The sequence below is a fragment of the Tasmannia lanceolata genome, unplaced genomic scaffold, assembly GCF_043159265.1.
Source record: "Tasmannia lanceolata isolate RefF3 unplaced genomic scaffold, GAP_Taslan_0.1 ptg000018l, whole genome shotgun sequence".
NCBI lineage: Eukaryota > Viridiplantae > Streptophyta > Magnoliopsida > Canellales > Winteraceae > Tasmannia > Tasmannia lanceolata.
Genome location: NW_027518695.1, coordinates 63,637,888 through 63,661,074, shown reverse-complemented (window position 1 = coordinate 63,661,074; position 23,187 = coordinate 63,637,888). Strand labels below are relative to the sequence as shown.

Genomic DNA, 23,187 nt, shown 5'->3' with positions numbered 1-23,187 from the left:
TCAAGCTCATCCTATTGTCGTACTCACAAATCAACCCCTCCGAAAAATATTACAGAAGCATAACACCTCTGGGCGTTTGATTAATTGGGTAGTCAAATTAGGTGAATTCGACATCCAAATAAATCCCCGTCCGACGATCAAGTCCCAGTCGCTAGCAGATTTTATCGTAGAACGCACGGTGTCGATGGAGGAGCCAGAAGAGCCGAACCTCCTGATCGAAGAACCAACCCTGAACCAGCAACACCAAAATCCGATGTGGATGTTATATGTAGATGGCTCCTCTAATGCTGGAGGCAACGGTGCCGGACTAGTTATAATAGGGCCAGATAATTTTATTGCTGAATACGCCCTGCGCCTAGATTTCAAAGCATCCAATAACGAGGCGGAATATGAAGCCTTGATCGCTGGAATAGCCCTCACTGCCGAATTACAAGTCAGCCGAATAAGAGTCCACAGTGACTCACAATTGGTAGTCAACCAAGTAAACGGCTTTAGCGAGGCTAAGGAAGAACGGATGATCAAATACCTAGAAAAGGTGAGAAGAGAAATCTCCGTATTTGAAGAATTTCAAATAGTAGAAGTTCCCAGAACCTTGAATGCCCGCGCCGATGCTCTCTCCAAGATGGCCTCTTCCGGAATGTTCGAACAGGGAAACGTCTACACCGAGATCCTCCCTCAGCCTAGCGTTGAAAGAGAAGAAGTCCTACAGCTCAACGAGGAACCTAGCTGGATGGACCCCATAATACAATACTTGAAAGACGGTATCATGCCCCTGGACAGAAAAGAAGCTCGACGCCTAGTAGCAAGGGTCGCACATTTTGTTCTCGATGGATAAAAACTATATAAACGTTCCTTTTCATGGCCCTTGCTAAAATGCCTCCAACCCTCTGCTGCGGAGGTCGCCATGAGAGAAGTCCATGAAGGAATCTGTGGCGATCACTCGGGCGGAAAGGTATTGGCCTACAAGATCGTCCGCCGAGGTTTTTTCTGGCCAACCCTCCAGCAAGACGCTACTGACTTTGTTAGAAGGTGTGAGCAATGCCAGAAGTTCGCTACCGTGCCTCGTCTGCCAGCGGTTCCATACAGACCCATCTCCAATCCAATCCCGTTTGCAATGAGGGGAATGGATCTGTTAGGACATTTTCCTAACTCCACCAGGGGACATCGAATGATGTACGTCGCTATCGATTACTTCACCAAATGGGTTGAAGCCAAGGCAGTTAAGAAGATTACTTCCAGAGAAACTGAGAACTTCTTCTATCACGATATCATATGCAGAATCGGCATTCCACGGATCCTTGTGACTGACAACGAGACCCAGTTTGCGAGTCGAAGGTTCAAAGACTTTTGCAGAAAACTCAGTATCGACCAACGGTTCACCTCAGTCGGTCATCCGCAAGCTAATGGACAGGTAGCAGTAACCAATCGAACTCTTCTGCAAGGGTTAAAGAAACGTGTTGAGAACACCCGAGGTTCGTGGGCGGAAGAACTACCAAATCTCCTTTAGGCCTATCGAACTACTCCCAGAACCGCGACAGAAAAGTCGTCGTTCAGCCTTGCCTTTGGAGTAGATGCGGTGATACCCGTAGAGATTGGAGCACATTCCCCGAGGCTCGAAGCATACAATGAAAGGACCAATCCCAACCACCTAAGAAGCAGCCTCAACCTCATTGAAGAAACTAGAGAAAATGATCGAGTTAGGATGGCCGTGTACCAGCACAGGGTCGCCCGATACTACAATTCCAGAATAAAGGAAAGAGCGGTGAGGATGGGCGACTTGGTACTACGGCGGTCCGAAGTCTCCGACCCTCGCAATTCCGGAAAGTTGGCTCCCACTTGGGAAGGACCCTACCGTGTTACACGCACCCTCCAGCCAGGGTCATACCAATTGGAAGACTTAGGAGGCAATCCCATTCCCCGCACTTGGCACATTTCAAATTTGAAGAAATTCTACCCGTAGGCAAGAATATAATTCATTTTCATCTTTCCATTTGTTTTCAATAAATCTGCGTGTTTGTTCTTTGTCTTTGTGATATTACAGACATGTAAATATCTCCCACAAGTAATGAAGTCTCCTTTGCGATTATCCATCTCCAAAAACGATTACTCCCTAAGCATTTAACGAATCTCCACGTCAAGAGCTACGAACGAAGGATAAAAGATGTGACCCATAAACTGACGCCCCAAGAGACTCGGTAGAATGTCCATCTACTTAAAAGATATGACCCATAAACCGACGCCCCAAGAGGCTCGGTAGAGTGTCCATCTACTTAAAAGATATAATTCATAAACCGATGCCCCAAGAGGCTCGGTAGAGCGTCCATCTACTTAAAAGATATGAGCCATAAACTGACGCCCCTAGAGGCTCGGTAGAGCGTCCATCTACTTAAAAGATATGACACATAAACCGACGCCCCAAGAGGCTCGGTAGAGCGTCCATCTACTTAAAATATATGACCCATAAACCAACGCCCCAAGAGGCTTAGTAGAACGTCCATCTACTTAAAAGATGTGACCCATAAACCGACGCCCCAAGATGCTCGGTAGAGCGTCCATCTACTTAAAAGATATGACCCATAAACCGATGCCCCAAGAGGCTCGGTAAAGAGGCGGGGAGAGAGAGAGAGAGCGCTATAAAGGAGGAGGAGGAGGGAGAGAGAGGGAGAGAGTCTGTTTGGATTCTCTCGCCTTTTTTCTCTCTTTTCTAGGGGTGTAAATGGATATTCGGAAATTCGATTACCGTCCGCATCCGAATCCGTTTAAAGCGAATACTATCCGAATCCGTTTCAAGCGGATATTATCCGAATCCGTTTATGAGATATCCGGCTCTTAGCGGATGTGAATCTGGTAAATGGTATATCCGATCCGTTTAACATCAGAATTCGAGAAGTAAATCCTTTTTATTTATTATTAATAATATCATTAATATTTATTTTTAGTAATGACACGCTATCTTTTGTTTCTATAAGAAAATTGAATATTCTTTTTAGAAAAAATAAAAGAAAAACAAAAATAGCCCAAACCCATTCCATCAAAATAACCCAAACCCATTCCATCATATACAAAAAAAAAAAAGGAAAAACCCAAAGACCACTACCAACACTATCATCCATCCCCATCGCCTCCCTCTCTCTCTTGCTGCCTTTGTTTTAAAAGGAAGAAGAGGATCTCATATATTTTAGGGTTTGAGAGTTAATTTTGTGAAGAGAATGTAGAGGTCTAGTTTTAGGGTTTGGAAAATTCATTCGAGTAAGTAGGAGAAAAAAGATAAAGTGCTGCAATAAAATGTTCGAATTTACCGGATAAACGGATACGGATAATATCCGAATTCGAACAATATCCGACGGATACGAATTCGGTAATAAATATTAAATATCCGTCAAATCCGAATCTGAATCCGAATTCGGATAGTGTATACTGTAATCGAATTCGGATATAGCCATATCCGCTCCGAATTCGATCCGTTTACACCCCTACTCTTTTCCCTTTTTCAAAATATCAAATGCGCCCCCAACCTTCGTATGTATTGCGAACCTACCCTCGTTATTTGAAAATGGCAAATTTACCCCTCCTTTATGGTGGGTCACAAGAGAGAAATAAATAGTTAGCCTTTCAAATGGATGGCTTGGATTATCCCACAACCAACTAATGATTGGGCCTACGCAGTGAATGGTTGGTTAAATAGATAATTTGTATCATTTAAATAGTTTCGACAAGATGATCTCCTCCGTTCCATTGCTAGGCCATACCACCCATTGGTCGTACTCCAAATCCTTTTTGGCGGAGACGATCCCAACTGTCCAATCTTGGGTCACCTCATAAATGGGTTGTGCTCTCCGAATTATTTTCATAAGATGATCCGAGCCGTCCATCTGATGGGGCCGCAGCGTAAATGAGCGCTCCTCGCAATCTCCGTAGGGGGATCCAAATCGTCCGATTGATGGGTCACGAAATAAATTGGACTTGCCCCCAAAATCATTTCTCTAGGCCGACCGACCTGAGCTATCCATTTGATGGGGCTGCGGCGTAAATGGTTTGTGCACCCAAATTATGTCTATAGGATGATCGAAACCATCCAATTGACGGTCCATGACTTGAATTGGTCGTGCTCCAAATATCTCCTCCATAGGGTGATCATAACTGTCCATTTGGAAGGCCACAATAGAAATTTGTCGTGTCCCCAAAATCATTCCCATGGGATGATCCAAAACCGTCCAAACGATGGGCCACAGTGCAAGTTGGTTACACCCCTTAAATCAATTCCATGGGATGATTAGAACTGTCCATTTGGTGGCCATAAGACGAATGATTCAGATCCTTCTACGGTGAGGACAATACAATTCTCTTTGAAAATATGGGTGCGACCTACCTTGCTCAAAGATTTTAATATTGGGGCCATCCCATGGGTGGTTCGGATAATCCCCATGGTACGGCCTGTACCATATCAACGAATTGGCGTGAGCTTATCAAATCGATGATTCAGATTGTACATTTGATTGTCCACAATATAGACAAGGTATGCCCCACGAATGCACTTGGAATGTTGACGGTTAAGGCGTAGCAAAATGGGGTGTCTACAACTCTATAAAAGGATTAAGTACCTAGGCCCAATTTTCCAATCTTGGAGTGATCAAGATGTGTAAAGTCCTATAGCAAGTGCTTCGGCAACAGGCCTGGAGGAGAGCTCTTCACTCTCCTCTTTTGATTTAAGCATCTGGGAACTGGGACAAATTTTGGAAGAGGCGGTCCCTCAGGACAGACATTAGATGGAATTAGCAGAGTCTAGACCTTGTGTGAGGAAATGCCCTCTTTGGAAGGAACTAAGTATTCTCTTTACTAGTGACATTTTGGCTCTTTGTCACCGCCTACATTAAATGGGAGGCGACAATCTCCTCGATAAGTGAGACCTTTTTGTTTATATCTAATAGGAAGATAAATGGTTATACCAGGGTAGCATTACTTGCTTCGTACGTTTGTGCATAAATCGTGGGACCCATTTATTGGCAGTTATGGCGGTTCCTCATTAAAAAGTAGTCTTTTGGGTTTCTCCAGGAAGAAGAAAGGAAATCATATCTATAGAGTTCGTAAATGGATTCAAGCGCATCCATCCCCTCCGAAATGCGTACCTTCAAACGAAGAAGTATGGAGGCAATAGATTGCTCAACGTGGATTGAGAACAATGAAATCAAAGCCTCCATTGAATCACCTAGGGCTGCACAAAAAACCGTTCAAAACCGATAAACCGAACCGAACCGGACCTTTCGGTTCGGTTTGGTTCGGTTTTTTGGCCCCTCGGTTCGGTTACGGTTTATAAATTCACAAAACCGATCCCATCGGTTCGGTTTACGGTTCAACGAATTTTGATCCGAAAAATCCGAACCGAACCGAACCGGCAAGTGTTAGTTTGTTATAAACGTAAAAACTAAAAAACCATGCTGGAGGTATGAGAGTAAAGACTAAAGGTCGTTTTTTATTTCTTATTGGAAAGTGGGCCCAATTGGTTGAGGGGAAGAAAAATAAGAAAGGTAAAGTTGAAAGTTGAAACCCTAGCTCTCTTTCAAAATTTTTCAACGCAAGTCGTCTCCCTTCTCTCTTTGTCTCCGCCGACGGCCGAACCCTAGCTCTCTGCCTCTCTTTGTTTCCATTTCCATTTTTATTTTTTGCCCAAATCAACCACCATCACTCATTCACTCCATCAGCCACCATCATTTCTGCCCTTGATTCTTTAGTTCTTCACCAAACATCATATCCACCATTTTCGCCCATTTCCAGTGACCTAAACCATTTTTTTTTTGAACCATAAACCCCTCAGCCAATTGAACGAAGAAGATGGAGGCTTGACTCGCATCTCAAAGCGCCCAACGTCGATCATTTGGCTCCGGTGATTCACAAGTATCAGAGAAAATAGCGAAAGAGGTAATAAAGCATTTAATGTGTTGTAGAATTTGTGTTGAAAAGTCGATGATTCTCTTTTTTTTCAGCTCCTAAAAAAACCAGTGATTCTTCTTTTCCAGAGTAGAAGAAAATAATTTTCTTTTTCTGATTCAATAAGTTGTATTGACTAGGGTTATTCCACTCAAAACAAAAGCTAGGGTTTTTCCATTAAAAAAAAAAGCTTAGGTTTTTCCATTAAAAAAAAGCTAGGGTTTTTCCATTAAAAAAAGCCAGAGTTTTTCCATTTTAGGGTTTTTTCATTCAAAGAAAAAATCGATGGTTTTCCCATTCGAAGGAATTCGAATTTCGAAGCTTCAAAAGAAATGAAAAATTCAGATGTTGGACTTTCAAACCTAGACTTTGTTCTTTTCTTTCCATTTCTGCAGATTTTTCTTGACTGGTTGTTCTTCTTCGATGATGCTTAATTCAATGGCATGGGCTTTTTTATCTTTATTTACAACATGATTTGGCTTGGTTAAAAACAGATTATTTTGTTCGATTCTAGGATCTGATCTTGCATTTTCTCAGGCACGGCCTTCTTTATGAAAATTTGATTTCAAAATCCCAATCAGCTATAGTGGTTATTTCCTTGCAAAGCCATCAAAGGGTGATTTCACTGTCTCTTGTGTTTTAATTCTAGATTACTTTCTCAATTTTTGTTTTGGACCAAACAGACTTTGTATATTTTTATCTCACCAGGTACCTTTATTCTTCAACTCTCTTTTTCTTCTTTTTTTTTCAACTAGGGTTCACTGCTTCTTTTCTTTTCAATTTTTTTTATCTTGAGCTGATTTAATTGGATGTGATCATAGCATAAATGGGATTTGCTTGCCAATTTCACGGCTGATTAATTGTTACATTCCTAATTGCCCATGTTTTTCTAGTCAATTTTCTTGAATTCATTTGTTACTCATCACCTTCATCAAAACCTCATTCCCTAACAACATCTTTGGGAATTCTTCATTTTCTTATTAGATATCAAGCATGGAAGATACCTCTGGCTCTAACCCAACTGTCGAGCTGAGCTTCGATGCTGCACAAGAAACCTATGCATCAAAGTCAAAGGTGAAAAAAAAGCCTTACAAATCTGATGTGTGGGATCATTACACTAAAATTGCAAAAGTGGAAGGACACATGTCTTCTAAAGACAAGGTAAAGTGCAATTATTGTCGTGTTGAATATGTACATAGTAGTGCTAATGGGACTAGTACAATGCGCACACACTTACAAAAGTGTGAGAAGTATCCCTACAATAATGATAAGAGACAAAAGCTTTTATCCTGGCAATCAGTGACACAAAAAGAAGGAGATAATAGTCTTGTCTCTTGGAAATTTGACCAAGATGTATGTAGGGATGCACTTGCGAAGATGATAATAGTAGATGAGTTGCCCTTTAAATTTGTAGAGCATGAAGGTTTTAGGTATTTTTGTAGTGTTTTGCAACCCAGGTTCAAGTTGATCTCTCGTTTGACTGTAGCTAGAGATTGCTTAGCTTTGTATGCTGTGGAGAAGAAAAAATTAAAGGGTTTGTTGTCTAATGAAAGAATTTGCCTCACTACGGATACATGGACTTCTTTGCAAAACATGTCTTACATGTGTCTCACCGCTCACTTTATTGATAAAAATTGGAAGCTTCATAAGAGAATAATCATTTTTTGTCTAATTGCTAGTCACAAAGGTGATGTCATTGGAGGGGCAATAGAGTCGTGCATGCTTGATTGGGGTATTGAAAAATTGTGCACAATAACTGTAGATAATGCTAGTTCCAACGATACGGCTATTGCATCTTTGAGAAGAAGAATTGTTAGGACAAATGCTAGTTCACAAAATTGTTTGATGTTAGATGGTGATTTTTTGCACGTGAGGTGTTGTTCACACATATTGAATTTAATTGTGAAGGATGGTTTAAATGAGGTGAAGATGTCAATCAATAATATTCGTGGGGCAGTTAGGTATATTAGGAGTTCTCCTGCTAGAAGCCAAAGATTTAAGGAATGTGTGGAGAAGGAGAAAATCACATGTAAGAGTCTTCTTTGCCTAGACATTCAAACAAGATGGAACTCAACATACCTAATGTTAGATGCTGCATTGAAATTCCAAAAAGCGTTTGAACGGATGGAAGAGGAAGATTCATCATACTTGATTGATTTGAAGGATGCGGTTCCTACTGAATTTGATTGGGATAATGCTCGATTATTGCATAGATTTTTGAAATCATTTTACAATATGACTAATTGTTTATCTGGAACTCTGTATGTGACTTCTAATATATATTTTCATGAAGTGTGTGCAATTGAAAAAATTCTATTTGATTGGTCAAAAAATGTAGACCCATCTCTAAAATTAATGGCAATGAAGATGAAGGAGAAGTTTGATAAATATTGGGGATATATAGAAAAAGTCAACATAATGTTGTTGGTTGCGGTAGTGTTGGATCCTCGCTACAAATTAGAGTATGTGACATTTTGTTATTCAAGACTTTATAGCTCTGAAAAGGTTAATTTACTTGAAAAGAGAGTGAGGGATACATTGCTTCGTCTTTTTGAGTATTACCAAAGGGTGGACTCACTCTCATCATCTTCAAGTAGCACCCCAAAAGTAGCAAGTGACATGGATGTTGATCAACCAAGTGTTGAGGGATGTGAGCATGCAAAGTCAGATTTCTTGTCGGATTTTAGAAAGAAATTGAGACAAGACAAGGGTTTGGAATGCAAGACGGAATTAGATAGATATTTGGAGGAAGATGTTGAGGAGGGGGGGTCGACATTTGAAATATTATATTGGTGGAAGTTAAATTGTTCTAGGTTTCATGTTCTCTCACTCATTGCACGTGATGTTCTAGCTATTCCTGTTTCTACCGTTGCCTCGAAGTCAGCTTTTAGTACAGGAGGTCGAGTACTTGATAAATTTCGTAGTTCTCTAACTCCTAAGTTAGTAGAATGCTTGATTTGTACACAGGATTGGTTGCGAGCTTCACCAATTCCTATAGATATTGAAGAGAACTTACATGACTTAGAAGATTTTGAGTCAGGTATTTTTTTTCTTTGTTTTCTTTTTTAACTTCTTGTTGGCAATTTTAATTAATTCCAATTTGTGTAGATGGCGATTCTAATACATATATAATTATTTTTCTTTTTTGTAGGCATAGCTACGGATTTTGAAGCTTTTGATCTTGACTCGTGAAAAACATAACTCTTGAGTTACTTGATTCATGGTAACCAATTATTTTCTTGTAAGATTAGAGGAAAAGGGGTGCAAGATTTGATTCATGATAAATAATTAATTGAGTTACTTACTCTTAATCTCTTATGTTTATTTTTCAGAAAATACCTATGGATATTGGATTTGAGGAGAAAGGATGCAAGTTGATAGCTGGATGGCTGGATTGAGTTACTTTATTTCTGTTGATGACTTGATTTGGAATTTTGGATAATGGATATGTTCTAAAATGGATTGGGCAATGGTCTTGGATTTAGTTATTTATAACTGTTTTAATTGTCATCTCATGAACTGAAGAGAGTTGAACTATAATTGTTTTAATGTAACTGTTTCATCATTAAGATCTTTTTAGTTTTTATGGTTTACTATCTGATTTTATCATATTGCCGTGTTATAATTACATAGAGTTTTAATATCAGATTATGCATGCACTCATAATGTAACCATCTGACTTGTGACTTGTGAGCCTGGGTGATCTTCCCATTCAAAACATGATTTTCAGTTGAATCTATTGTCAGTCACTTGGCGCAATGGGTTATTGCTATATGTGGTGGAATGGGTTATTATCAGGAAATTTTGCCTCTTACATGGTGCCAGCTGCTGCACTTGGAGCAATGGGTTATTGCTATATGTGGTGGAAGGCAAGATTCTACATGTTAAACCAACAAAGCCTATATATTCTGTTCTACATTGTGTTTCAAGGGTGCAAATAATTGCATTTGTTTTAATAACTGTCTGCTAGTGTTCTGTTCATTTATTCAATTTCTTGACTCTACTACTTCACATATAATGGCTAATCATGTTATTTTTTTTCCGAAATGGTATTAATCTCCCCTCGTAAGGGCAATTATACCTATTGCTTTTGACTGAAGAAGTTTCTACTTTTTGATTGATTCCAGACTGCAACAATGTTCTGTATTTAGGGTTTCAGATTTGTAGCATATTCTTATAGTGGTTCTGGCCTGAAGTTAATAATTTGATTGCAATTTGAATGTGTATATATCATTTTTATTTCATTCAGGACTGGTCCTTTTCTGATATTATGTTTGTCACAAAGCATAATTTGGCTAATGCTGTTGCAATTTGCAAATGTGTCCAAGCAATTGGAGCAAGTATCTGCGGCTTTGACTGTATGTTTTAGGAACAATTTATAACCTATTAAGTAATCCATCTTTATACATTATGAACTTATCGTATTTCATTCTTTTCAGTACACTTGATAGTGTTTTGCTACTTACTTTCCAGTCAGCAAAAAGACATTTGTCTCAACGGCTTGAAAACTTGGATGGAAAGGTGGATGAGCAGAAGGCAATCTGGAAGGTTATCATGAATGAGGTAGGTGAAGGGATATATTTTTTCTGTTATGGACTTGTCACCAAGTGATGATGCTTGGTCAAGCTATGTTAATGTAAAGTATGTTATGCTTATCCATTGGCAATTCTTTATGGTAATTTATTCAGGTAAGCGAGGTGAAGTCAGATCTATTTCAAATTGGATTTGATATCGAACTGATCTGGTTTAGAGGTGCCTGAGTTCTTGTTTCAGTTCTTCATCAACTGAAAGAAGCAACTGAGCATTTACACTCTCCTATTACTCACAGAAGTAGTTTCCTTAAACAATTTTGAAAATTGTTCATCATGAGTACTTCGCAATTGATTGAGAAAAGTGCATTTGAGCCAATCCCTCTGATTACATTGTTTGAATTTTGAAGGGCTGCCATCTGCCACATTCAGTTGTGAAGTGCTGACATAATTCTACACCAACTACAGGTTTTGTTCCAGCAAGCTTTGGTGAACAGTATACTAAAGCAGCAGAGCCACACATTATTTTCTGAACTAGGTGAGGAGTCTTCTAGGATTTTCACAGCACCAAGATCGAATTGGTTGCCCTTCAAGCATACCGTTCATCCAAGTGAGTGATATCGGGACTGGTAAGTTAATTATAGAATTTGTACTTCATGTCTGGAATGCTTATCTCAGTAGGCCAATAGGACGAGTTTTACTAATATTGCAATTATTGTTTCACTGTACAGGATGGAAAAATTGAACTTCTTGAAAACGAACAGGTTATATATCTGTAGTCATCACAAATACTAGCTTGCCATATATATGTTTACTTCACGAAAGATTTATCAAGGGATTGATTATCTGTTTACATTGTACAGGATTTTGCTAACGCAGGTGTCTGGTATCTGTGCCAAATTGCTGAATTTGCTGGAGGGGTTAATGATGGACCCAATGCTAAGCCTTTTCAGGTCGCATATTAATGTTTATTTTTTCTTAATACGACAATTCTGTGTTTTGGCATGGGTTGCATGGCTTAATTACTTCGATTTCCATGCTGATTGCTGACTTCGGTTTGCTGGACAATTGCTATTTACATTTGACTCCTAAATGAATTGAAAATGATAAGAGTCTTAAGAGACACCGCTGCTGGTTTGCTTGCAGCCCATGGACTTGAATTCTTTTGCTGAAAATCCAAGGAAAACAGGGCCCTTTGGATTATGGCATGGAAAGATGTTTCATAATTCATATGGTGAAAAAAATTAGTGAAATTACAAGGAGTGGCCCTATTACAAGTAGTGGCCCTATTTTGGTTAACTAAATAACTAGTTACCGCTCAAATACGGATAAACCATGAACCGAACCGAACCGGTCAATAACGGTTTGGTTCGGTTCGGTTACGGTTTGGGAAAAAACCAAACCGATGGGATCGGTTCGGTTCAAGAAACACCCTTAAACCGAACCGGACCAAACCATGTACAGCCCTAGAATCACCTACTTCTAGAGAGATTGTCAAATGCTTTTTCAGAAGTCCCATAGTTCAGGGAGGATTATTTGCAAAATGGTGAGGAGCTCTTTCCCTTGACAGGCACTTGTAATGTTAAGGATATTTGTTTGCCGGTTTACAAGCTCCCTTTCTTTAAGGCTCGATTGGAGGATGAGAAAAGGGTGCGTAGAGTCAGTTAGGAAGTAAACTATCTTTTGTGTATTAGAATGCTAGAGGAACTTATTGCTGTCAAATCAGATCCAATGGAAGAAGTTCTTGTCCCTGAGTTTGCCATCATTTTCTTTTCTAGAGACAAGGAGTTGCAAATCAAGGTAAATTTTCTTTTGAGGGAGTTAAGAAACTGTACATAGAAAAGCAGTGCTAGTGAGATAGTGTAGATATAGTTAAGTTTTTGGGGATTTTCTTGATTCTAAAGTTTGGGTTTTTTGAAAAGATTTGGAGACGAAAAGTTTTTATGAGCAGAAAGAACAGAAGATCCCTTAAAGTGGAGTATTAATGGATTCGTTGAAGGAATGTTTTGAGGTTTGCTTCAATCTTGAATGATGGTTTCAAGATCTTTGAGGAAATCGCACAAGAGGGATATCTTATCTTATGGAAGGGTTGTTTTCAAGATCTTCGTTGAAGATCGCAAAGGAGTTTTGGTAGTTCTAGGAAGATCACAGAATTTTAAACATTAGAGCTTTTGGTTTGGTTTGGTTTGGTGAATTTACAGGCGATGGTAGAGGGGGAATAGTTTTGGATCTTTCTTTTAGGTTCCTAGCGTTTTCTTCTAGATCCTCATACGATGTAGCTCATGGGGGACTCCTGGTCCCTTGGTCCCTTTCTCATGTAACTCTCATATGATTTATCAATATATTTCCTGTCACCTTTCAAAAAAAATATATATATATAAACAAACCAGAACAAGTATCAGAACTGATGCAACTCAAATCCTACAGGCTGATTTGTTTATATTTTCCTGCATATCATTTAGGCTAGATTTATTTCCATTTTCTCTCATGCCAATTAGAATAGATTTATTTAAATTTCCATGCATGACCAAATATGGAATTTGTCCATTCCATGCATAATTAAATAAGGTCATTTATGATTGAGTTTACTTTTTATATTTAGGTTGCCTTTAATATGAAGGTGGCAATTTTAGATGTTTATTTTTTCTTGTATGAGATTCTATTTTTAGAATTCCTCCTAATCTATAGAAGGAGGCGGATGAGACATGTATTGGGACTTTGATTATTGAATGAAATTTGCCTTTAGGCTTTTGAGTTCTTTTGAGAACTTTTGGTTGCTAGGATTAGTACCTGCAGGAGTATTTTCTAATTTCACTCTGAGAAACTCGACTTCGACGGGATCGAAGTAAATCACATCCCCTTCGACGGTGATCAAAGTATTCTATTCCCTATGACGGTGTTCGAAGGGCCTCTTTTTTATTTATTTTATCAATCTTGAATCCGCTGCTGCGCTACGAAGAGCGTCCAGATTTTTGGATTGCATCAGTTGGTATCAGAGCTGACTCCTTTGGTTGAAGAAAAAGATTGGCAGTGAAGTTTGCGTGGATTCATGATGGCTACAGATTATCTTCGATCACTTCAGAGAAGAGTTGCAGAGTGCCAAGATTGGGACGTAACACACAAATTAAAATCGTATTATTATTACCTAGAGGAAGAAATCATAAATTGGGACTCACCACCGATCTATAATGAATATTCAGAAGATGGGTATTTAATTTTTCCAAAGAGTTTAGATAAATCGTTAATTCTTGATGGTGACAAAGCGATCAATGATTCACTTGAAAAGATAGTTGATGCGCCCAATAAAAACATGACTGTAGAAATTAAGAAAATTGGATATGATGGCTTGGAGATTGAAGTGATAGGTAAGTACAGGAATATTATGTTGAATTATTTAGCAGTTCATATTGATTCTTTTTATTAGATCATACATCGAAGCCTGCAATGAATATTTATGACTCCAAGCTAATTCAAGATCAAAAGGGATTATATTTTCTTCTTCGGGATTACGAAGCAAGATTTGATCTTCAATAGTTTCAATTGATGATCTTTCTTCGTTACTTTAAAACTAGAGGACGAGTATTTTTAAACCATAGAAGAATGATGGAGGCGAAGACTACCGAAAGCATGTGTTGTTTGAAAGATTCAAATCAGAGGACGGATTTTTTCCAACTCGGGGAGACTGATGCAACCCAAATTCTAAGGGCTGATTTGTTTCTATTTTCTTGAATATCATTTAGGCTAGATTCATTTCCATTTTCTCTCATGCCAATTAGAATAGATTTATTTCTATTTCCATGCATGACCAACTTTTTATATTTAGGTTGCCTTTAATACGAAGGTGGCAATTTTAGATGTTTCTTTTTGCTTGTATGAGATTCTATTTTTAGAATTCCTCCTAATCTATAGAAGGAGGCGGATGAGACATGTATTGGAACTTTGATTATTGAATGAAATTTGCTTTTAGGCTTTTGAGTTCTTTTGAGACCTTTTAGTTGCTAGAATTATCACCTGCAGGAGTATTTTCTAGTTTCGCTCTGAGAAACTCGACTTCGACGGGATCGAAGTAAATCACATCCCCTTCGACGGTGATCGAAGTATTCTATTCCCTACGACGGTATTCGAATGACCCATTTTTCATTTATTTTATCAATCTTGCATCCACTACTGTGCCACGAAGAGCGTCCAGATTTTTGGACTGCATCAAAAACTCTGCAATGAGATTAGATATCAAAGAGTTACAAAGCACTTAGGCCATGTTTGGATACATCATGTTTTTGTATTTGGATTTGGATTTTTGGATACACAATACATCAATCATATTCATGCTCATTTTGTAAGAGAGAGAGGGAGGGAGGGAGGGACATCTTGCACTAAGATCAAGGAGCAGCCATGGTGAAAGTACTTGCCACAAATATGGATTTCCAAATAATATCTTGTAGAACAAATTTGAAACTCAGATCTTTTTTTTCACTGTTGTAGCTGATTTGGAAATTTAAAGATTTGATCCACATCCAAATCCGGGCGACATGTGAGAAATCCAAATCTAAATCTTGTGGGTATCCAAACGTGGCCTAAAGGACCCAAATCGCCATCACTGCCATTCACTACTTTGCAGTGGAAAAGGCTGACCTTAGCATATGCGTATGCTGGAGATGGGAAAAAATTTGTTGGCTTCCTTGCCAATCCTTCGTTCAGTGGGCAGCTGTTCCATGCTGAGTACAATGAGTATAACCCATATTACAGAGGAATTCTCTAATTTCCTTAGCACTACTGTTACTGGCTTGAAGCAACCGTTCATCTTCCTCATATATGAGATAAGGGGCTTTGGTTCCCTTTTTGGATAGTAGCCTTGTGGCTCCTCTCAAAAAATGGTATTCCCAGCCTTGAACATCAATTTTGAGCAACAACACTGGTTCTGATTCAGGAATTACTTGATCCAAAGGGATAGACGTTACCTGTAGTGCTATTTCTTCATTTGACTTGAATGCTAATTTTGCACCACTTTCAAAAACAACAGTGTTGTCGTCAACCCACCGACTGATTCAATGAAAGAAATAAAGCAAGTAAATGTTAGTGAAAAAGATGAGAAGACCAATATAGATAGCTCAGCAGCCACCATAAGGTCGGCTAATGATAAAATTAAGGGAAAGTTGTATGCAGGGACGGGGCCAAGGGGGGTCCAGGGGAGGCAATTGCGCGCCCTGAAATCTGGAAAAATTTTAAAATCTATGGAATAAGAGTTTTTCATAAAGTTAACCCCTCTTCTATGAAAATCAATATTGCCCTTTTTCTACCTAGATTACCCCCCCACACCCTCTCTCTCTCTCTCTCTCTCTCAATATTAATCAATGCCCTCTCTCTCGTTTCAATTGATTTGCTGAGGGGAATGACACATTATCTGCATGATTGTATATGATGTAGGCCCGTATTTGACAAATAGTACACCACAAGACAATCAAAACCGTCCATTTGATTAGAGTAACAAGATTTTACATGGCGTAAGCCCGTATCAAAAACATTGTATTGTACGGGTTGCACCACAGGATGATCTAAACCGTCCATTTTTGATGGGCCAAGACAAAAATAGGTCGTGCCCAAAAATTCATTTATGTGGGAACATAATATGATGTACACCTCTATATATTAGAGGGCTAGGATCATCCCATTTAAATGAATTTAACCTATTAACGTTGTGGCCCATCAAATGGACGGTCTGGATCATCCTATAGCATGGCCTGTACAATACTTTTTGAAAAATACTGGACTATACATGTGAAAACTCTCTACTAGTTAATTATGAGATTTTATATGTTGTATGAATGTAAAGTCAAGTATTTTTTTAAAAGTAGGGCCTAATTCATAAGATGATCCAAACTGTTCATTTGTTGCACACGATATAAGTAGGTTGCACACCTGCACCCGTAAATCATCTCCATAGGATGATCCTAACCCTCCGATCTATAATGGGATTGCTAGCTATAGAAACCTCTATAGATTGAATGGTTAGGATCATCCTATGGTGATGATTTACGTGATACAACATATTTATGTTGTGGTGGCCCAATAAATGAACGGTTTGGATCACGTATGAAGTGGACCCCATAGTATATTTTGAAAAATGCTTGACTTTATGTGAACGCAAAATATAAAATTTTGAATATTATTGGGATTTTCAAAGTAGAAAGTGATCCTCTTGGGGGGCCTTGGAATTTATTAAATCACCAATATTCTTGGGCGATGGATAGTGGGCCCTACTACATCAAAATTTGAGGTGTAAAATGTGGCCTCCACCTCATGCATAGGTTAGGGCCTATCAAATATGAAGTGTAGAATGGTGGGCCTCAACATGCTATAACAACCTTCTTTGCGACCTTGCCCCCCCCCCCCCACCCACCCCTAGAGCAAATTCCTGTCTCCATCCCTGGTTGTATGGGATGAAAAAATGTTTTAACTTTCTGATCATTCAGCACACATAATAGAACATCCTTGAAAATAAATTTTTGTTACCGCATCATCCATAGCATAAAGCAAAGTTTATCAAGTATCTGCAAATGAAACTGATATGGCTCAAGCTAGATATAAAAGACATCAAAATGCATTCACTGGCTAGTAAAGTCATCTGTGGTATATATATATATATATATATATATATATATATATAGAGAGAGAGAGAGAGAGAGAGAGAAAGAACGGTTCCTACACATACGTGTAGATAAGTTATCTACACACTAGCTTAAAATACAGTGGGGGCCACATTATTTGGGTGATCCAAACCATTCATTTTTAAGGCCCTCACATAGATAAGGGTGTCCACAAAAAATCAGATCCATAGGATCATACTAATCATTCGAACTGTGGAGGCAAAAAATGGACTAATTTGTGAAGGTTTAAAGACATCCATTTTACCTCCACAAATCGTAGGGTTGGGATGATCCAATGGATCTGATTTTTTGTAGACACCCTATCTATGTGAGGGCCTTTAAAATGGATGGCTTGGATCACCCAAACAATTTGGGCCCCCACTGTATTTTAAGCTAGTGTGTAGAGAACTCTCTACACATATGTGTAGGAACCGTTTTCTCATATATATATATATATATATATATATATATATATAGAGAGAGAGAGAGAGAGGAAAGTGTCTCTAGTCTCTCCCCTAGATAAGCTTATCTACTCCTCCCTTTAAAAAAACACAATGGGCCCACGCTATTTGGATGATCCAAAGCATTCATTTGATAGGTCCTAACATAGATAGGGTGTGCCCAAAAAATCAGCACCAAAGGGTCATCCTAGAACTTCATTTTGTTGGGCACACCGTGTCCAAAATGGACGCATATAAACGTGGACGTTTATATGTGTCCATTCTGGGTACCACAAGGCACCACAAAACGAAGTTATAGGATGACCCTTTGGTGCTGATTTTTTGGGCACACCCTATCTATGTTAGGACCTATCAAATGAATGCTTTGGATCATCCAAACAGCGTGGGCCCACTGTGTTTTTTTAAAGGGAGGAGTAGATAAGCTTATCTAGGGGAGAGACTAGAGACACTTTCCTCATATATATATATATATATATATATATATATATATATATATATATATATATATAACTTGCTGACATCGAGTGTTAGATACATTTTAGCAACTCCATTCCACTCTAAAAGCCAACACAGTGTATTTATGCTAAACCATTCAAACATTTTTAGATTAAAGAAAAAAAAAATAGCTTATAAATCTATTTACACCCGACCTTTTACACATTTCCTGATTAAAGCAAAAAGAAAAAAAAAAGTGCTTACGAAAAAAAATCCTAGCTTATAAATCTATTTACATCCTAGCTTATGGATCATCCTAACCCTTCCATTTGTGGAGGAAAACATGGGCAGATTTGTGGACAAACAATATCTGTCAATTTTTCCGTCCACAAATGGACACCCTAAGATGATCCAATGGAGCTGATTTTTTGTACACACCCCATCCATGATGGGGCCTTCCAAATGAATGCTTAGGATCACCCCCAAAATTTGGGCCCCCTATGGTTTGTGAGCTTTGCTCAGATAAGCTTATCTAAGTAAGCTTTTATATATATATATATATATATATATATATATATATATATATATATGTATGAGGAAAATGATTGTGAGCTTGAAGCTCATATAGCTTATATGAGCTTGAGGGCCCAAACACATGGGTCCCACATTTTTTGTGGTGATCCAAACCATTCATTTGCAAGGCCCCATCATAGATAGGGTGTGTACCAAAAATCAGCTCCATTGGATCATCATAACCCCTCCAAAAGTGGAGAGCAAAAATGGGCAGACTTGTGGCAAATGGTGTCTGCCATTTTGCCCTCCACTTTTGGATACGTTAAGATGATCCTATGGTGCTGACTTTTTGTACACACCCTATCTATGTAAGGGCCTTTCAAACGAATGCTTTGGATCATCCTAACAATGTGGGCCCACATATGTTTGGGCCCTCAACCTCATATAAGCTATATGAGCTTCAAGCTCACAATCATTTTCCTCTCTCTCTCTCTCTCTCTCTCTCTCTCTCTATATATATATATATATATATATATATATATATATATATATGAGAAAACATTTCCTACACACTAGCTTAAAATACAGTGGGGGCCCACATTGTTTGGGTGATCCAAACCATTCATTTGAATGGTCCTCACATAGATAGGATGTCTACAAAAAATCAGCATCCCAACCATTCAAATTATGGAGGCAAAAAATGGACTAATTTGTGAAGGTTTATACACGTCCATTTTACCTCCACAAATCGTAGGGTTGGGATGATCCTATGGATCTGATTTTTTGTGGACACCCTATCTCTATGAGGACCATTCAAATGAATGGTTTGGATCACCCAAACAATGTAGGCCCCCACTGTATTTTAAGCTAGTGTGTAGGTAACTTACCTACACAAGTGTGTAGGAAATGTTTTCTCATATATATATATATATATATATATATATATATATATATATATATATATATATATATATAGCTTCCTCTAAACAATTTAGGATGTGCCAATTGATTTTTTGGCTATGTTAATTTGAGCCTGATCCAGTACAATTTTTGGACCATATGATATATAAACCATTTCCAAATTAGATCCAATTGATCCAACTATTGTGCCCATGTCTTGTAAAATGAAGTTCGGACCTTTTGGGTCTATCAGACCGTCCAGTCCACCGACACCCTACTAAATTTGTGAAAATGCCATTAACGCCATACATATTATATCACCACGTTTCAATGCATACCAATAGCTTTGCCAGATATTGTTTGGCTGTCAACACAAATGGCATCCTCGAAGATATGGTCATACAGATTATATCACCACGTTTCAATGCATGCGAATATCTTTGCCAGATATTGTTTGGTTGTCAACACATATGGCATCCTCAAAGATAACGTCATATTGATTATATCTCCACGTTTCAATGCACGCCAATATCTTTGCCAGATATTGTTTGGTTGTCAGATTTATTAGCGTCACTGTATGTATCGTCAATTTCGATGGCATTTTCCCTATATAACAAGGCCCCTTACCCTACCTCTACCTAAGCCTTTTCTACTTTCTTTAGATAGTTTTCATGCCAAGTCTCCAAACCAAGCCTTTTTTGGTATCGTGGTCCATTACGATCAACGCCATAGAAGTTGAGAAGTTGTGACAGGGTCGTTCTATACGAGGTTCTTGTAATGATCCAACTCGAGAGAGTCCTTGCCAAACGATATTATGAAATGGGTGATATAGGAAAAGAAAATGTGGGGACATCGCAAGCAAGGGTGGTCTACTTCCAAGCATGGTTGTCTCAGTCAGCAACTTGATCAAAATAGAGGTAAACAAAGAAAATTCATCCATTATTTGTGTTTGTATGTTTATGTATATGTTCGTGTCTATATGTGCGCACATGTGTGTGCTCATGTATTTATGTGTGCTTGTATGAAGAATTTTAGAAAGGGATTTTTATCTATTAGTATTTAATTTATAAAAAAATGATTAGCAAAAAACAATAGTAATTTTTAGAAAAAAAATCTATTAAGTATTTATTTTTGTTGCAAGCATTACATGAACTTGTTTTCTTCAAAGAGACCTTTTGAGTAATGCTAAAAAGGCAATCTTTTTGTCTGATTATTTTGTTGTTGTGTCCCTAAATTTTTTTTATTAAAAAAGTTGTGCACATATATATGTGTCATGCGTCAAAGAGAGTAGAAAAATAAGCGGCAAGTCAGATTGTCGCGTGAGAACTATGCCGAGAGGATGTGACCGACATCGAACAGAGACTTGTCCCCTTATTATTATGCCTCAAGTGGGTAGATTGGCAACGAAATTTGGTCGGCGACAAGATTCGACCCGCTGTTAAAAAGATCTAATTGACATACAATTAATTAACAATGGCATTTGGTTAAAAGTGTACCCCTCTATATTTTATTCTTTACAATTTGAAGTTTTAGAGGAAGAAACCTTTTACAAGAAACTAGTGTGGGCATTTCAAGTTGTTTTTTCTTACAAAATGTAATGATGCGATATAAAACCCTGATCTAAAACCCTGCTCTACCACTATTCCCTCTACAGACGGTACTGCTCCGATGATTATTGAGGCCCCCATGACTCTAGACAGCTTGTCGGATGCAGACCGAGCTTTTGTTGATTCATTGATGGTCCAGATGACTCCACCCTTCGATGGTCACAACCAGATTTCTTCATCATCTGATGCAGTCCCTCCAGAGAGCGTGCCACCATCCTCTGCTAATGATCCACCGGTTGCTGCTACTCCATCTACACCTCCACAGACCGATTCTCTTGTTGCACTGATAGCCTATGATGGAGGGGACTCTTCAGAATATTTTCCTTCCCTATGATTATAGACATGTTAATATTTTCTAGATGATTTGGCATATTCTTTCTTTATTCTTTTTGGGTATATATGCATTGGTTGATCCTCTTTTGGTGGATTTTATTTTTTCTATACACATGGTTACACATCTTTTTTATTAGATTAGTGCTAATAGTGCTCCTGTACCTTTGGTTAAAGCATCCACAAACTATAAAATAGTGGAAATGTTGCTATAGAAAAATGACCCTCTCAAGTCCCAACAAAATCAGTTTCCTAAGTATGAGGTACTCTCAAGTCCAAATAAAACTCTCTCTCTCTCTCTCTCTCTCTCTCTCTCGCGCGCGCGCGCGCACGCGCACGTGCGCATTGTTGCGTGCCTTTTCCAATGTTTGAATCACTATAAGAAACACACTCATTGGCGAGAAACAAATCAGTTGCTGAAGTCACAAAATTTGTCGTTATATCTTTTTATCTACATAAGATGTTCTGTAACAATAGTTGGCATTGGTAAATCAATTTAGAGCAAGATTTTGTGATAGTTAACTAGTTATTAAAGGTTGATATAATTCCAAAAAAACTAACATAAGCCAACAAAAAAGGTATGATGAGCCATTTGAAAAGGTGAGAAATGTCATTATCAAAGCAAGGGACCGAGGATATCTTTTCCCTTTCGAGATATTGAGAAAAAAGGGTGAGAGTAGTAGTACTTCCCAATAAATAAAGGGAAGTGATATATCCGTCCCTTTTGATCACCAGGAACACCCCCTGTCAGTGTTTGTGGCAATCAGGGGCATTGAATTCTTTTGACAAAAGTATAACATCACCTCTTTAGTCATTGATACACTGACAAGGGGTGTTCCTGGTGATCAAAAGGTGTGGCTATATCATTTCCCTAAATAAATCATTGAGTATTAATATGACAAAAAAGAACTTTCATGCTTGCATATGTTAAATAGAAATTTAATCTTAATGATGATTTAATTAATCCTTATTTGAAGCAAAAGTCACATATCATTTTAAAACACCATTCAAATCTTTTTAAAATTCCAAAAAATATATACGATCTTTGGGACGTATGCCTAGCTTTTTAGAGTATACGGTCACGTGTCCCATAACTTAGTTTGCAACTCTATCAATTTTTTAATCCAAAGTTGGGAGATTCAGAAGAGGTAACCTACAACTAAATTTGATCCAAATCTAAGCCAGACGCTGTTGATTGTGGTTTATAGTTAATCCTTTTTTATCCACTGTAAAAGATTAAATATTGATTATCAATTTGATTAGTTTGTTAACACTATAAAGGAATGATCACAAGTTATGTCTAAATTGCGCAATTAAGTCGCAACATTATGGAGTTTGATGAAGATTTTGAAGCGTAATTTCTAGACTCGCTTAAATCTGTCAAGAATTCAAACAACAAAGACTAGAAGGGATAAATTGACTTTCTTATAATTTGAAATGATCGGCAATCATTGATGAAGATTTGAAGGGATAAAACCTCCAAACTTTCAGGCATAATCTAGAATCGCATACAAATCGGAGCTCCCCACGAAAAAGACTCTAAGGGATAAATTGACACTATTACAACTCCGACTTATTTGACAATCATTGACGAAGATTCTAAAGGATGAAACCGCCAAACTTACATGCACGATCTAGGATGGCATACAAATTGGAGCTCTCTTGTGTCAAAATTACTGAAAGTGAAAGATCCACCCTAGCATCTATAATGATAACCAGAGACCCCTCTATTGAACACGCACACGCACATGCACACACTCTTATTAAAGAGCTAAGAGAACTCTCCGAACTTCCCAGATTAACGTAAACAACCCACACGTAACACTAATAACACCATCTCATC

General features: G+C 38.3%; 1 protein-coding gene and 1 long non-coding RNA gene across 2 annotated transcripts; both read left to right on the top strand.

The window, feature by feature from the left end:
• Window positions 1-6,918: 6,918 nt before the first annotated feature.
• Window positions 6,919-11,419, top strand: LOC143850598 (zinc finger BED domain-containing protein RICESLEEPER 2-like). Its single transcript, XM_077359829.1, has 6 exons — window positions 6,919-8,965; window positions 9,724-9,794; window positions 10,175-10,283; window positions 10,403-10,488; window positions 11,186-11,218; window positions 11,318-11,419. The coding sequence occupies exons 1-6, from the start codon at window positions 6,919-6,921 to the stop codon at window positions 11,417-11,419; spliced, it is 2,448 nt and encodes an 815-aa protein (XP_077215944.1).
• An 8,489-nt stretch (window positions 11,420-19,908) lies between these two features.
• On the top strand, window positions 19,909-21,455 carry LOC143851744 (uncharacterized). Its single transcript, XR_013236489.1, has 2 exons — window positions 19,909-20,324; window positions 21,062-21,455. It is a non-coding gene; the product is annotated as an uncharacterized LOC143851744 (long non-coding RNA).
• Window positions 21,456-23,187: the final 1,732 nt, after the last annotated feature.